At 42.2% G+C, this 12070-nt stretch overlaps 1 protein-coding gene and 2 long non-coding RNA genes across 9 annotated transcripts in view; 2 read left to right on the top strand and 1 right to left on the bottom strand.

Moving 5' to 3' along the window:
- The first annotated feature begins 615 nt into the window (after nt 1-615).
- Nucleotides 616-3962, top strand: LOC138166157 (uncharacterized). The gene is made up of 3 exons (XR_011169555.1): nt 616-956; nt 1841-2627; nt 3070-3962. It is a non-coding gene; the product is annotated as an uncharacterized lncRNA (long non-coding RNA).
- A 2350-nt stretch (nt 3963-6312) lies between these two features.
- The window catches only part of LOC138166155 (calcium-activated chloride channel regulator 1-like), a 41283-nt gene continuing 35525 nt past the window's right edge, over nt 6313-12070 (bottom strand). The window contains exons 12-14 of the mRNA XM_069094562.1: nt 9630-9794; nt 7315-7551; nt 6313-6665 (exon numbers count right to left, since the gene is read on the bottom strand). Coding sequence (XP_068950663.1) covers nt 6313-6665; nt 7315-7551; nt 9630-9794 — 755 coding nt within the window. The remainder of the gene's footprint in view (nt 6666-7314; nt 7552-9629; nt 9795-12070) is intronic.
- Nucleotides 6443-12070, top strand: part of LOC138166156 (uncharacterized) — a 45049-nt gene continuing 39421 nt past the window's right edge. For 6 of the 7 annotated variants that reach the window (XR_011169550.1, XR_011169552.1, XR_011169549.1 and 3 more), the window contains exons 1-2: nt 6443-6579; nt 7274-7390. This is a non-coding gene — a long non-coding RNA (uncharacterized lncRNA). Of the gene's footprint in view, nt 6580-7273; nt 7391-8689; nt 9546-12070 lie in introns of those variants that run through there. The other variant, XR_011169554.1, reaches the window with a different exon arrangement.

Below are 12070 nucleotides of genomic sequence, written 5' to 3' on the forward strand. Positions count from 1 at the left end.
TGCACTTATTTCCCCAATTAAAATGCAACCTCTCGGCAAGTAGGGATGGGTTCATTCTTTGTTTTTTTTCCTTTTTGGAGGGCAATTGGGGTTAAGTGACTTGCCCAAGGTCACACAGCTAGTAGCATGTTAAGTGTCTGAGGCCGAATTTGAACTCAGGTCCTCCTGACTCCAGGGCTGGTGCTCTATTCACTGCGCTGTAGCTGCCCTCATTCTTTGTTCTAAGGGGCTAGATAGATAGAGCTCTGAGCCTGGAGTCCAAATATGGCCTTGGAGGCATGACCCTGGGTGAGTCACTTAACTTTTGGCTCAATTTCCTCGACTGTAAAATGAGGATAATTGCACCTGCTTCCCGGGGTCACGGTGAGGATCTAATGTGATAATTTGGGTAAACGCAGCAAAATGCCTGGTACACAGGAGGTGCTTAACAAAGGCTCATTGCCCCACTGCTATCTCCACCAAGCACAGTACATGGCACATAGAACTGCATTTATTAAACGCTTTTTCTTTGACTGAGTGAACAGGAAGCCCATTTGAGCGGCTTTTCAAGAGAAAGGGAGAAGCAGGCTAAGTCTCACTTGTAAGAGACACTCGCCCCTGGGAAGCTAACACAACTAGCGAGAAAGCATATCTGCCAGCCCACCGGAAGGTGACATCTCACCATCTCCCCCAAGAAGTCTCAGCCCGTCTCGCGGGGCTTGCCAAGGTTCTTCTCCTCCTCCCACCTCCCGCTCCTTAGGCTCAATCCCTGTAGAGCTGAGAAGGGAACTTCCGGGTTAAAGGCCCTAAAGAGCGAACCCTCCACCGAGAACCGGAACAGAGCGGCCCTCAGGTCCCACCCAGGCGCTGGCGCAGGCGCACTCCACCAAACCGTTCCCAAACCAAGCGCTGCCCCTGACCACGTGCACCGGCGCGTGACTGCAGGCGCAGGTCTTCTTGTCCTCTTCTTTCTACAGGTGAGACTCCCCAGGTGAGAGGGAGTGATGGCCAGGAGGGCCTGGGGGAGCCCGCCGGAGCCTGGTGACGTTGATGAGAGGGCGGGAATGAGCCCCAGGCTTATGTCAGACATTGTCCGAGTTGGGAGGGAGGAGGAGGGGAAAGCAGCAAGCATTTCTGCAGCCCTACTCTGTGTCGAGGCTTCTCAGCTGTGCGGGCTCCACACCCACTTTGCAAGGAGGGGCTGATACCCCACGTTACAGCTGACCACCTCATTTAGTTTTGGTTTCAAAGGCAGCCATCGACTCAGTGGGAACAAATGTGCTGGTCCAGGGCCACCTGGAATGTGTGATGCCCCAAAGGAATGGCCCAGGACATTCTGCTCAAGTCTTCTTTCTGTGTGGAACTTCAATCTCAGCTTCAGGCTTGGGTGGATTCCCTTTTATTTCACCTGTGTGGTGAAATTATATATTATATAATATATCATAAGTTATATATGCATCTATGTATATGTGTATATGTACACACACACACACACACACACACACACACACATATATATATATATATATATATATAGTATAATATATGATTTCACCAGGCATAGTTCACCCACAGCTTTATTATGCACAATCCCACACACTGTGTGTGTTCTCATTATATCTTGTTACCCTAAGTGCCTCCTCCCCTTTATGCTTCCCATTTCTGGCTAAATTTAGGGACCAATCCATAAATCAGATTGGCTTAGAAGGAAAGAAGGGGTCCTGTGGCTGTTTCTCTCAAAGGCCTTTATTGCAAGTTCATTAGAAATCAGTCATAATTAGTAAGTAATTATATTACATAATTAGTAGTATATTATGGTATTTAATATATTCTAATTCCTACCAGAGTGTTTCCTTAATAGGCTTATCCTTTACTTGGGAGATGGTCATCTACCTGAGAGCCATTGTGATTTCAGAAAGGGCCAAGGAACTGTCTGTATGGTGTTTGCTGCCCAACAACTCCAGGAAAAATGCCAGGAGCAGAACAGAGGTTATATATACAACATTTGTAGATTTGACCAAGGCCTTTGATACTGTTAATCGTGAGGACTGGAAGGTGATAGTGGCTCAGATCATGGATTTTTTGTTGTGAAATTCAGACTTAAAATGAAGAAAGTAGGGAAAATCATCAAAACATTTAGGTAAGACCTAAATAACATCTCTTATGAATAGATTTAAGGTATTAGATCTAGTAAAGCACCTGAAGAACACAATTCTATAGGAAGCAGCAACAAAAAATATTTAAAAGAAAAAAAACACAAAAAAGGAAAATGACTTCCTGATGAAGTGTTAACAAATAGCTGATGAAAGAAGGAAAGTGAAAGTTAAAGGAGAAAGGGAAAGACCCAACTGAAGGCAGAATGCCAGAGAAAAGCAAGGAGAAATAAGGTTTTCATAAATGGACAATGCCAAAAAAAAGATAAGAAAACAATAGAAAGGGAAAGACAAGAGAGCCCTTCAAGAAAATTAGAGATAGCTAGGGAATGTTTTAAGCAAAAATGGGCATGATAAAAATGGTAGGGACTTAATGGAAGCAGAAGTGATCAAGAAGAGGTTGCAAGAATGTACAGAAGTGATTCTAGGAAGAGTTGGAGTCAAGATGGCAGAGTAGAAACAGGACCTCTGCACCACCTCCAATTCATGTAAAAGGTAATTCTGAGTAAACTTTGGAGCTACAGAACCCACAAAATGACACAGAGAAGCTAACCTCCCACTGAGGACAGCCCGGGGGGCTGGCAGGAAACTGCCAGTGCAATGCTCTAGGAGACTACCTCAGCCCCGCCCAAGCCAGAGGTTTTAGCCCCAGGGTGGGTCTGACCAGCCACCGGCTAGAGGGACTTCAGATCACCAGCAGCTGTGGCAGTTTCCAGAATTATCAACTCATAGATGCTAAGGACAAAGTGAGAGGTCAGTGCAATGTGGACTTTGGGAATCAGGTAGTTTGGGAGTGCAATTGGCCTGGAGGGAGAAGCTGCTGAGCACCACGTGGCAGCTTCAGCTCCTGGCCTGCAGATTGTAGGGGGGACCTAGTGACCAGTTTGAGGAGCAATCGCTCTTGCTTTAACTTGCTTGGATCTGGATTGCCTTCTAGGGTGGAGGGCCTGGGGTGTGTGACCAGCTTGCCAGAGTGTGTGGAGGCTTCAGAGAGGACACCCAACTTATACCTTTGGCAGCTGAGAAAACACAGCGTATGGTACGAAGCTCCCCTGTCTGGTAGCAGAGTCCTACTGTGGCAAAAAGCCCAAAACTCAAGTAATTGAGTGGCAACATGAGTAAACGAGGGAAGCAAAGCAAACAGAGGAATCCAACACTAGACTCCTATTTTGGGGACAAAAATGATCAAAGCATGGAACAGGAGGAAGACAGTGAAGTCAGAACTCCAGCACCAAAAGCTTCCAAGAAAAATACGAGCTGGTTAAAGGCCATAGAGGAGCTTAAAAAGGATTTTGAAAACCAAATAAGAGAAGTGGAGGAAAAACTGGGAAGAGAAATGAGAACTATGCAAGAAAATTATGAAATGAGAGTCAACAGCCTGACTGAGAAAAATAACACCTTAAAAAACAGACTAACTCAGATGGCAAAAGATGCTCAAAAAGGCAATGAGGAGAAGAATGCCTTAAAAAGCCAAATTTGCCAGAAGGAAAAAGAATCTTAAAAGCTCACTGAAGAGAATCATTCCTTCAGAATTAGATCGGAGCAAATGGAAGCTAGTGACTTTATGAGAAATCAAGATACTATTAAACAGAGCCAAACAAATGAAAAAAATAGAAGGCAGTGTGAAATATCTCATAGGGAAAACCACTGACCTGGAAAATAGATCGAGGAGAGATAATTTTATGCTGAAGAAAAAATCAAAAAGCAAAACCATTAAAGGGACCTTTTCTAATATGGTAAAAAATTTAAATCTAATACTAGAAAAACTAATATTGTCTCCATTTTGTAACTGATTCTTCAGCATAAATGAGCATTGTATTTTGTCAAAGGCTTTTTCTGGTCTTATTTAATGAATTTTTAAAGTTTTCAAATAATGGGAAGAGATGATACTTAAAAGGGTAAAATTAAGAGATGAGAGAGGAATATAATGAGAGGAGATGGGGGGATACAGATTGGGGTAAACTATCTCACATAGAAGAGGTAAGGGAAAATGGTTACAATGGAGGGGAAGAACAGGAAGGCAAAAGGGAATGGGCCAACCTTATTCCCATTGAATTTGGCTTAGGGAGGGAATGACATACACACTAAATAGGGCATCTCACCCTCCAGGAGAGTAGGGGGGAAGGGGATTGTTGTACCTGGTTTTCCCATCCCCCAACCTCAGGGAAGTGAGCAGACTGCCAGGTTAGCTCCACCCTCCCCCATTGGATCTCCACCCTTTCCCAGTCAGTTCACTTGTACAGAGGTGGGCAGGCTTCTGGGTCAGGGAGACTTGGTGTTGGTGGGAATTTCAAGGTGTGTACTGACCAGTCACTGTTTTTGGCCTCTGCAAGTTTCTGCTTTAAAAGCTGAGGTTTTACCTGAGATCGCTGCTATATGACCTGGGATGGTGAGGTGGTACCTCATCAGCTGCCATGTGGCCTGATCAGCCAACATGGAGTATAATAAAGGGTCCAACTCTAAATTGTTACTTGGGTCTTGCTCACGTTTTCTGGATACAACAGGATGAGAAGGGGGAAGATGGAAGGGAGGGCAGGCTTGGGGAAGTGGGAGGTGGGATAGGAGGGAGGGAAATATAGTCAGTCTTTTACAATATATCTACTATGGAAATGTTTTGCATAGCTACACATGCACAATCTATATTGAATTGCTTATCTTCCCAGTAAGGGTGAGTGACAAGGGAGGAAGGGAATGAATCTGGAATTCAAAGTTTTAAAATCAAATGTTTAAAATACACACACACGCATATACTATTATCAATATTATTTTACACATAAATGGGAAATAAGATATACAGGTACTGGGGCATAGAGATCTACTGTGCCCTACTGGAAAGTTGGAGGGGATATGGGAGAAGATATGGGAGACAGCAGATTGGAGGAGGGGATATCCAGTGGGATCACTATGTTGGGGTGGTGGGTAGGCGAAAAACGGAGAAAATTTGTAACTCAAAATCTTGTGGAAATGAATGATATAAACTAGAAGGTAATAAAGCATTTGATAAAAAAAAATAATGTACAGAAGTACTATACAAGAAAGCTCTTACCTTCACCAATAAGGACACTGGTGTGGTTACAGATCTGGAGCCAGACATCCTGGAGGGTAAAGTCATATGGGCCTTAGGAAGCATTGCTGACAGTAAGACCAGTGGAGGTGACAGAATTCCAGCTGAGCTAAAAATCCTAAAAGGTGATGCTGTTAAAGTGCTGCATTCAGTATGCCAGCAAATTTGGAAAACTCAGCAGTGGCCTCTGGATTGGAAAAGATCAGTTTACATGCCATCCTAAAGAAGGGTAATACCAATGAATGTTTAGGTTACTGAAAAATTAGGCTCATTTCACATGCAGACATGGTTATGTTTAAAATCCTGCAAGCTAGGCTTCAGCCTATGTGAACCAGGAATTACCAGAAGTACAGGCTGGTTTTTGAAGAAGGAGATGAGTTTGAAACCAATTGCCAGCATTCACCAGAGAAAGAAAGGGAGTTCCAGAAAAAAACCTGAGCAAAATATCTACTTCTGGTTGACTACACTAAAGCCTTTGACTATGTGCATCACAACAAAATGTGGCAAGGCCTCAAAGAGATGGAAGAACCAAGTCATCTTTCTGTGGGTCTGGTTTTGCAGGCTTCACACTGTGAAAAGATCTCCAGGAATCCTGGTGCCCTTGAAGATTTGGGGATATAGCAGATTGAATAGCTGGTGAATTTGGGGGGCAGCTCTCCCTCTTTCAGCTATCTCATTAACAGCTTCCTTGGCTGAAACAGCTCTCTTGCCTTGCAAAATAATTCTCATTTTCTTCATAGCTGTGCTAGTGGACTTACCAAAGAGAAGAACCATTTTAAAAGCTTTTAACTCCTTGCTTTAGATTAGTTACTGTTCCTACATTTCTTTGAATCAAAAACACATTCAGGGACATATATGTATATGGAAAATTACTTTTATTTACTGGAAAATAAAATATGAACTAACGAATGAAAAGGATGACCACTCATATTTTTACCTTAAATATATTTCCCAAGTACTTATAGTTAATCCATTTGTTGTTTTAATATTAAATTTGTAATTTTCTTTAAGAATGTTTGTGTCCAAGTGTACAATCAGTCCACAAAGTTCAGAGAATTTTTTTTTATTTTGAGCGGATCCTATCATTCCTTCAATCCTGTTACTTTTGTTTCTTCTTCAGCACACTGTGACATTTAAAATGACAGCTAAAACCGCAACAACCACAGACAGCACTATTGGTAATGTGTTACTTCCAGCAGAACTGGAAGGATCTTCTGCAGAAGGAATGAACAGAGATGCTCGAGCTATGTTTGATAAAGGTGATGTCAAGTTGGCTTTATCAACTGCCTTAATAGCAAGGAAGATGGTGGTGCCATTTTCTAATGTAAAATTTTCTGGTTTGAACACGAAGACTTCCTTGGAATTGGCAGCATTTGGAATGAGGTCAGTAGTGTTCACTTGAAGAGCAGTGTTGAAGTTTTCTCTTAGTTGGAGGATCTCTTTACTCATTCTTATAATATACTGTTGAGCTGAAAAGAGAAGAGACTGTTGGCTCAGGACCAGGACCATGCTGGGCACATAGGGGTATTCACTGGGAACTTTATCTGGACCTTATCTGGTCAGACAGAGACCAGAAATAAGCCATAGGGAAAAACTGAGCAAGATACCTCCCTGTGCCTCTGGGTAGTGTTTAATGTTATATAAGGACCTAACCAAAACGAATGAGTTTGGATCCCCACCTGTGTGGATGGTGGATGTCAAATAGAGCTACCCCAGATGCCCTCATCACTTGCTCTTCAAAACCATGGCTAAAGAAAGACCTAGTAGAGGCTGTACTTTGGAGTCATAGTCCTCAGTATCCCACTCCCAGACCCTTCCCACACACATGCTATGAATAAGATAAGGGTCATATATCTCAGTTATTTCCTTGTGAGCTTTGCAGGTTGAACTGTCATTTTTCAGGGCTCACTTAACCTTTTCTGTTTGAGAGTTCTGGAATGACTTTTTCTCAGATCAGGTGGTGCTGATTTAGTCAAAGAACTGGTTTTAAAATTGCGATTTTCAGGATCTGTTACTTTTGTTTTTTAAAGCCAGTTCCTCATTTTGTGTTTTTTTTTTTCCTTTTCTTCATCGCCAGTGAGAGCCTTTGGCTCTGCATCAAACGGAAGGCACGCTTACCTTGTCCCATGTCATAGTCATCCCCAGGGGCTGTCCAGGTCATATTAATGTGGTCGTCTTCAACATTCACCTCCAGGTCAGTAATTTGATTTGGTGGGAAGTTGTCAGGTATAGAGTTAGTTGGAATATTGGATACTATAAATGAACCTCCTGAGGCTGTTCTGCTGAAACTTTGCATATTTGCTTCAATTTCATCTTCACTAATTTCAGGTTTTGGTGGATTCATTTTGATTTCACCTGCATAGTGGGAAAGAAAAACACCAATAGCCTTGTCCTTGATAGTCACTTCCACACAAATGTGTATTTCAGTTGTTTGTTATCTTAGTAACTAGCCTAGGCAGCTGGGGGGGGGGTAATGCACAGAGAGGTGGGCCTGGAATTGTGCCCACCTGAGCTTACATGTGGCCTCAGACACTTACTAGTTGTGTGACCCTGGGCAAATCACTTAACCTGTCTGACTCAGTTTCTTCAACTGTAAGATGGGGATAATAATAGTACCTACTTTCTAGGGTTGTTGTGAGACTAAAGTGAAATAATATTTGTAAAGTATAGGCACTTTACATAGTAAATGCCATATAAACGTTAGCTATTATTATTATTAATCATTATCTCACCCTCTTCTTATCATCCTATATAGTTAGTCATTTTTCTTTTCAACAAAGCTATTACTTGTATGGGACAAACAGAGAGTTGATCCAGGATGCTTATATCCAGGGAAACATGGTGCTCCCCAGATGGATGTACTTCCTTTTTGGGAAGCCAGACTTCCTTCACATAGTCTGCTGTCTCTAAACCTCTTGTATCTCCACTATGTGGCACAATCAACCCCACACTGCCACTGCCAGGGTGCAGTCACCATGGTGCCCTTCTTCTACCCTTTTCCCTTAATGCCCATGGGACAGAAGTCTATGGGAGACAATGTACCACCTCTCCTAATACAACTATATCCTCTGGTGGACTGTTGTCCACTGTGTTATCACACCTCCACTATACCCTCCACCTCCAATGGTTTTTGCCCAAGGAGAAAATTCTTGTTGAAAGCTGCATTGGCTCTGAGGCAAGGTGGCCCAGAGGTGAAGAAGAAAAACAAGACAGCCTTTTGACTGATGAACCCCTTGGAATTATAAGGACATGAAAATTCATTAAAATCAGTTGCTTGTAATAATTATTTTGTTGATGTGGACTCAGGAATAAATATGATTGCTGATATCCTCAGGGCCAGTTCAGTACCACTTATTATGTTATTAATAACCATATCATGCACTTTCTCTTGCTCAGAATCCTTATATTAGCCAAGCCATCATCCAAGGGTAGATCTTCCCTTGCCCATTTTTCTGCTAGCTTGACCTAATAATACCCTGTTCATCTTCTGTAGGTGGGTGAGAGTGGAGTGGCTAGAATTGGCCTTATTTTGATCAACGTGGGTAAGTGTGAACTATAATACCAAAGTTACAGTGAAGCAATTGGAGATATTCTAATGTAGAATAGACTTTTTCAGTGGATTGCTTCATCACCAGAGAGCTTCAAACAGAGGATGGAGACAGAATATTGTAGAGGGAACTTTTGCTCCAGGAATGTGTTGGTCTAGAAGCTGTAGAGATCTCTTCCAGTTCTGAGATCCTGTGATACTTAGTCCTAACCTTTCTACTTCTACCAAAGGATTTGTGTCTGTGAGCAGCATGGAATATTAAGGCTTAAAAACCCGATTCTTCCAACAGTTACATATACACTATGACTTCCTTGTGTTATACTGGTCTGTTGAATTTTCTGTGTAGGACAGACATACTGGACTTATAATAAGATGCACTTGGTAGGTAACCTCTAAATTTGAGAATTTCAGAACCTCAGAGTTGAAAATGGCCATCTAGTCCATATTATGTGAAAAGACCCCCCTCTACAACAAACCTGAGTAGTCATCTAGACTGAACGTGCAGCTCTTTAGAGATGGAGAGTCTGTCTAGTGAGGAGAAACTCTTCTTGCTGAGGCAGCTCATTTTACTGAGGGAGAGCTCTAAGTGGTAGGAGGTTTTTCCTTCTATCAAGCCTAGGTCTTGCAACGTGTACCCACTGAGCTTGGTTTTGCCCTCTGCGGCCAAATAGAACAAGTCTGATTTCTCTTCTTTGGGAAATCCCTTCAACTGCTTGACAGATAAATTTTGTTTCCTCTGGGCTAAACAGGCCCAACTCCTTCAACAAGTTGTATAATGTGTGAACAATCTTTAGTTTAAGATCCAAGATGTGTCAAAGTTCAATTAGATCCCCTCTTGCCTTTGATTCAAGACAGCATCATATTTTTGTTAGGGTAGGTTCCTTACCGTTCTCTACCCAGCCGGGTACGTATAAGGCTCCATTCACTTGGCGTCTTGACCTTTGGGTGTTTGCTCCTCCCAGGGCTCTCACTTTTAAGCTATATCGACCATTTGTTTTGTAGGCTGTGAAGTACCTTGAGTACACACCATCATTCTTGTAAGCATCAGCACCTTTGTGGAAAATAAAGGAGTTAGTAAGCAGTGTCATAATTAATGAACATATAAATTCTCAAAAATACACTTGGACATTGGAAGATAATAGACACTCCCACGAGCGCATGTATGAGTGTGCATGTATATACATATGTATCTCTGTGCCACTTCTACACACAAACACACATATTTATAAAATTCTTGAGAGTTCTCAAAGCTTATTACAAATATGATCTCATTGGAATCACCTAACAGCCCTGCAAGGTAAGTACTTTGACAGTGGTGTGCTAGAGTCAACTTGTACTAGAGATAGCTGATTGTTCAGTTTTCAGTGTGATCATTTATACCTGGCAAATACCTACAAGTGGGGGCTTGGTGGATTGTCTTGATTTAAGAAGGTGATGGAGATTAAACTTAGAAGTGTGTTGTGTGTGCTTTTCCCTCCCAGAAAGCCTGTTCCTAAACATTTACCAGCACACCTCAGATGAAGAATATTATTGTACCCATTATATAAATGAGGATACTGAAACTTAGTTCAGTGCCTTTTCCACAGTCAAAGAATTAATTAGTGTACAAGGCAGAATTTGAATCCGTCTCTTCCTTCTCTCTAAATCTCTGTAACCATTTGCCAAGTCTTGTCAGTTCCACCTCTGTATCATCTCTTGCATCAATCTGTTTTTCTCCCCTCACACAGCCTCTACTCTGATTCAGGCATTTGGATGATTATAATAGCTTCCTAATTGGTCTTCTTGCCTCCAGTCTCATCCCTCTGTAATACTCCTAAAACACAGATCTGAACATGTGATGTTACTATACAAAAATCTTCAACTGCTTCCTGTTACCTCTATAGAAATCTTGTCAGTCTTTTAAATCCCTCCATAATCTGGCACCCACCCACCTTTGTAGTGTTATTTTCTATTACTCTCTTTCATGTGATCTCCTTCCCAGTCAGATTGGCAGGCTAACTACGTGTCGTATACATATCTTTCAGTCCCTCACTTCTCTGCCTTATCTTAAGTGAGCCAGTGGCCTCCCATTTTTAGAATGTGCTCCTTCCTCACCTCTGATTCTTAGAATCCATAACTACCTTCAAAGCATAGCTCAGGTTCCATCTCCTACATAAAGACTTTCCAGATTCCCCCTATTTGTTAGTTTCTTCCCTATCCTCTTCCACATCCAAAGTATTTTTTTTTTAAAGCAATCGGGGTTAAGTAACTTGCTCAAGGTTACACGGCCAGTTATTTCTGGGTGTGGTGCTGAGTATCTGAGCCCAGATTTGATCCAGGTCATCCCGATGCTGGAGCCAGTGCTCTTACTCGCTGAGCCACCTGGCCGCCCCTAAGCAATTGGAGTTAAGTAACTTGCTCAAGGTTACACGGCCAGGTGTTTCTGGGTGGGTGCTAAGTGTCTGAGCCTGGGATTCGATCTCCAGGTCTTCTCAACACTGGAGCTGGTGCTCTTACTCGCTGTGCTACCTGGCCGCCCCACACATCCAAAGTGTTTTGAATTTACCTTGTATATACTTTGCATTTACCTCTCTGTGCACATGTTGTATTCAGCCTGTTTGATTGTAAGTTCCTTGAGGGCAAGGATTGCTTACTGTTTGTTAATGTATCCCTGTTTCACACCATTGTGCCTTACCTTAGAAGCAATTTAATAAATGGCTCTCAAATCCACATATTTTTATTTAATGTGGATACCACACAAAAGGCCCTGAGGGTCCCTTCCACACAGTATACAGACATTTCAAGGAGTAGAGGAGACATCATTGTTGAAGGCTATCTAAATAGTGCATGCTCTGAAGAGGATGAATGGTTGACAGAGGCAGGGTGGTACTAATGTTTGGTCAGTGTGAGATTGTCCTTTCTCCCAAGGATCATGGAAAAATTTGGGAGCTACTGCTCTAAAGTATTTCCCTGTAGTCAAATGACTTTGAATTGGCCTTTTACCAAATACCTTCTAAATTTGTTTCATGTCAGATTACAGTCTTCTGTGGGCCTCTCTTCTATGCTATAGAGGTTCACCTAACCCAAGTTACTGGATTCCCCTGTGATCTAAGAGAGAGCTTTGATTGCTTATTTATTCATAGGTCATATACTTTCCCTAAAACTAAGAGGTTCTTTGGTAACTAGGGGACCACTTATGGTTCCAAGTAAATAGTCTTCCTCGACCTCAAGCCTGATATGATATTCGTTCAATTCAACAAGCTAGAGACACATTAACAAGAAGGAAACAGACCCTGTCCTCAAAGAGATTACGTCTAGTTTGGCAGACATAACTCAGAGACTCAGAGA

This window comes from Petaurus breviceps, unplaced genomic scaffold (assembly GCF_028583685.1).
Source record: "Petaurus breviceps papuanus isolate PSGF00001 unplaced genomic scaffold, PetGlider_PUasm1.0 220, whole genome shotgun sequence".
NCBI lineage: Eukaryota > Metazoa > Chordata > Mammalia > Diprotodontia > Petauridae > Petaurus > Petaurus breviceps.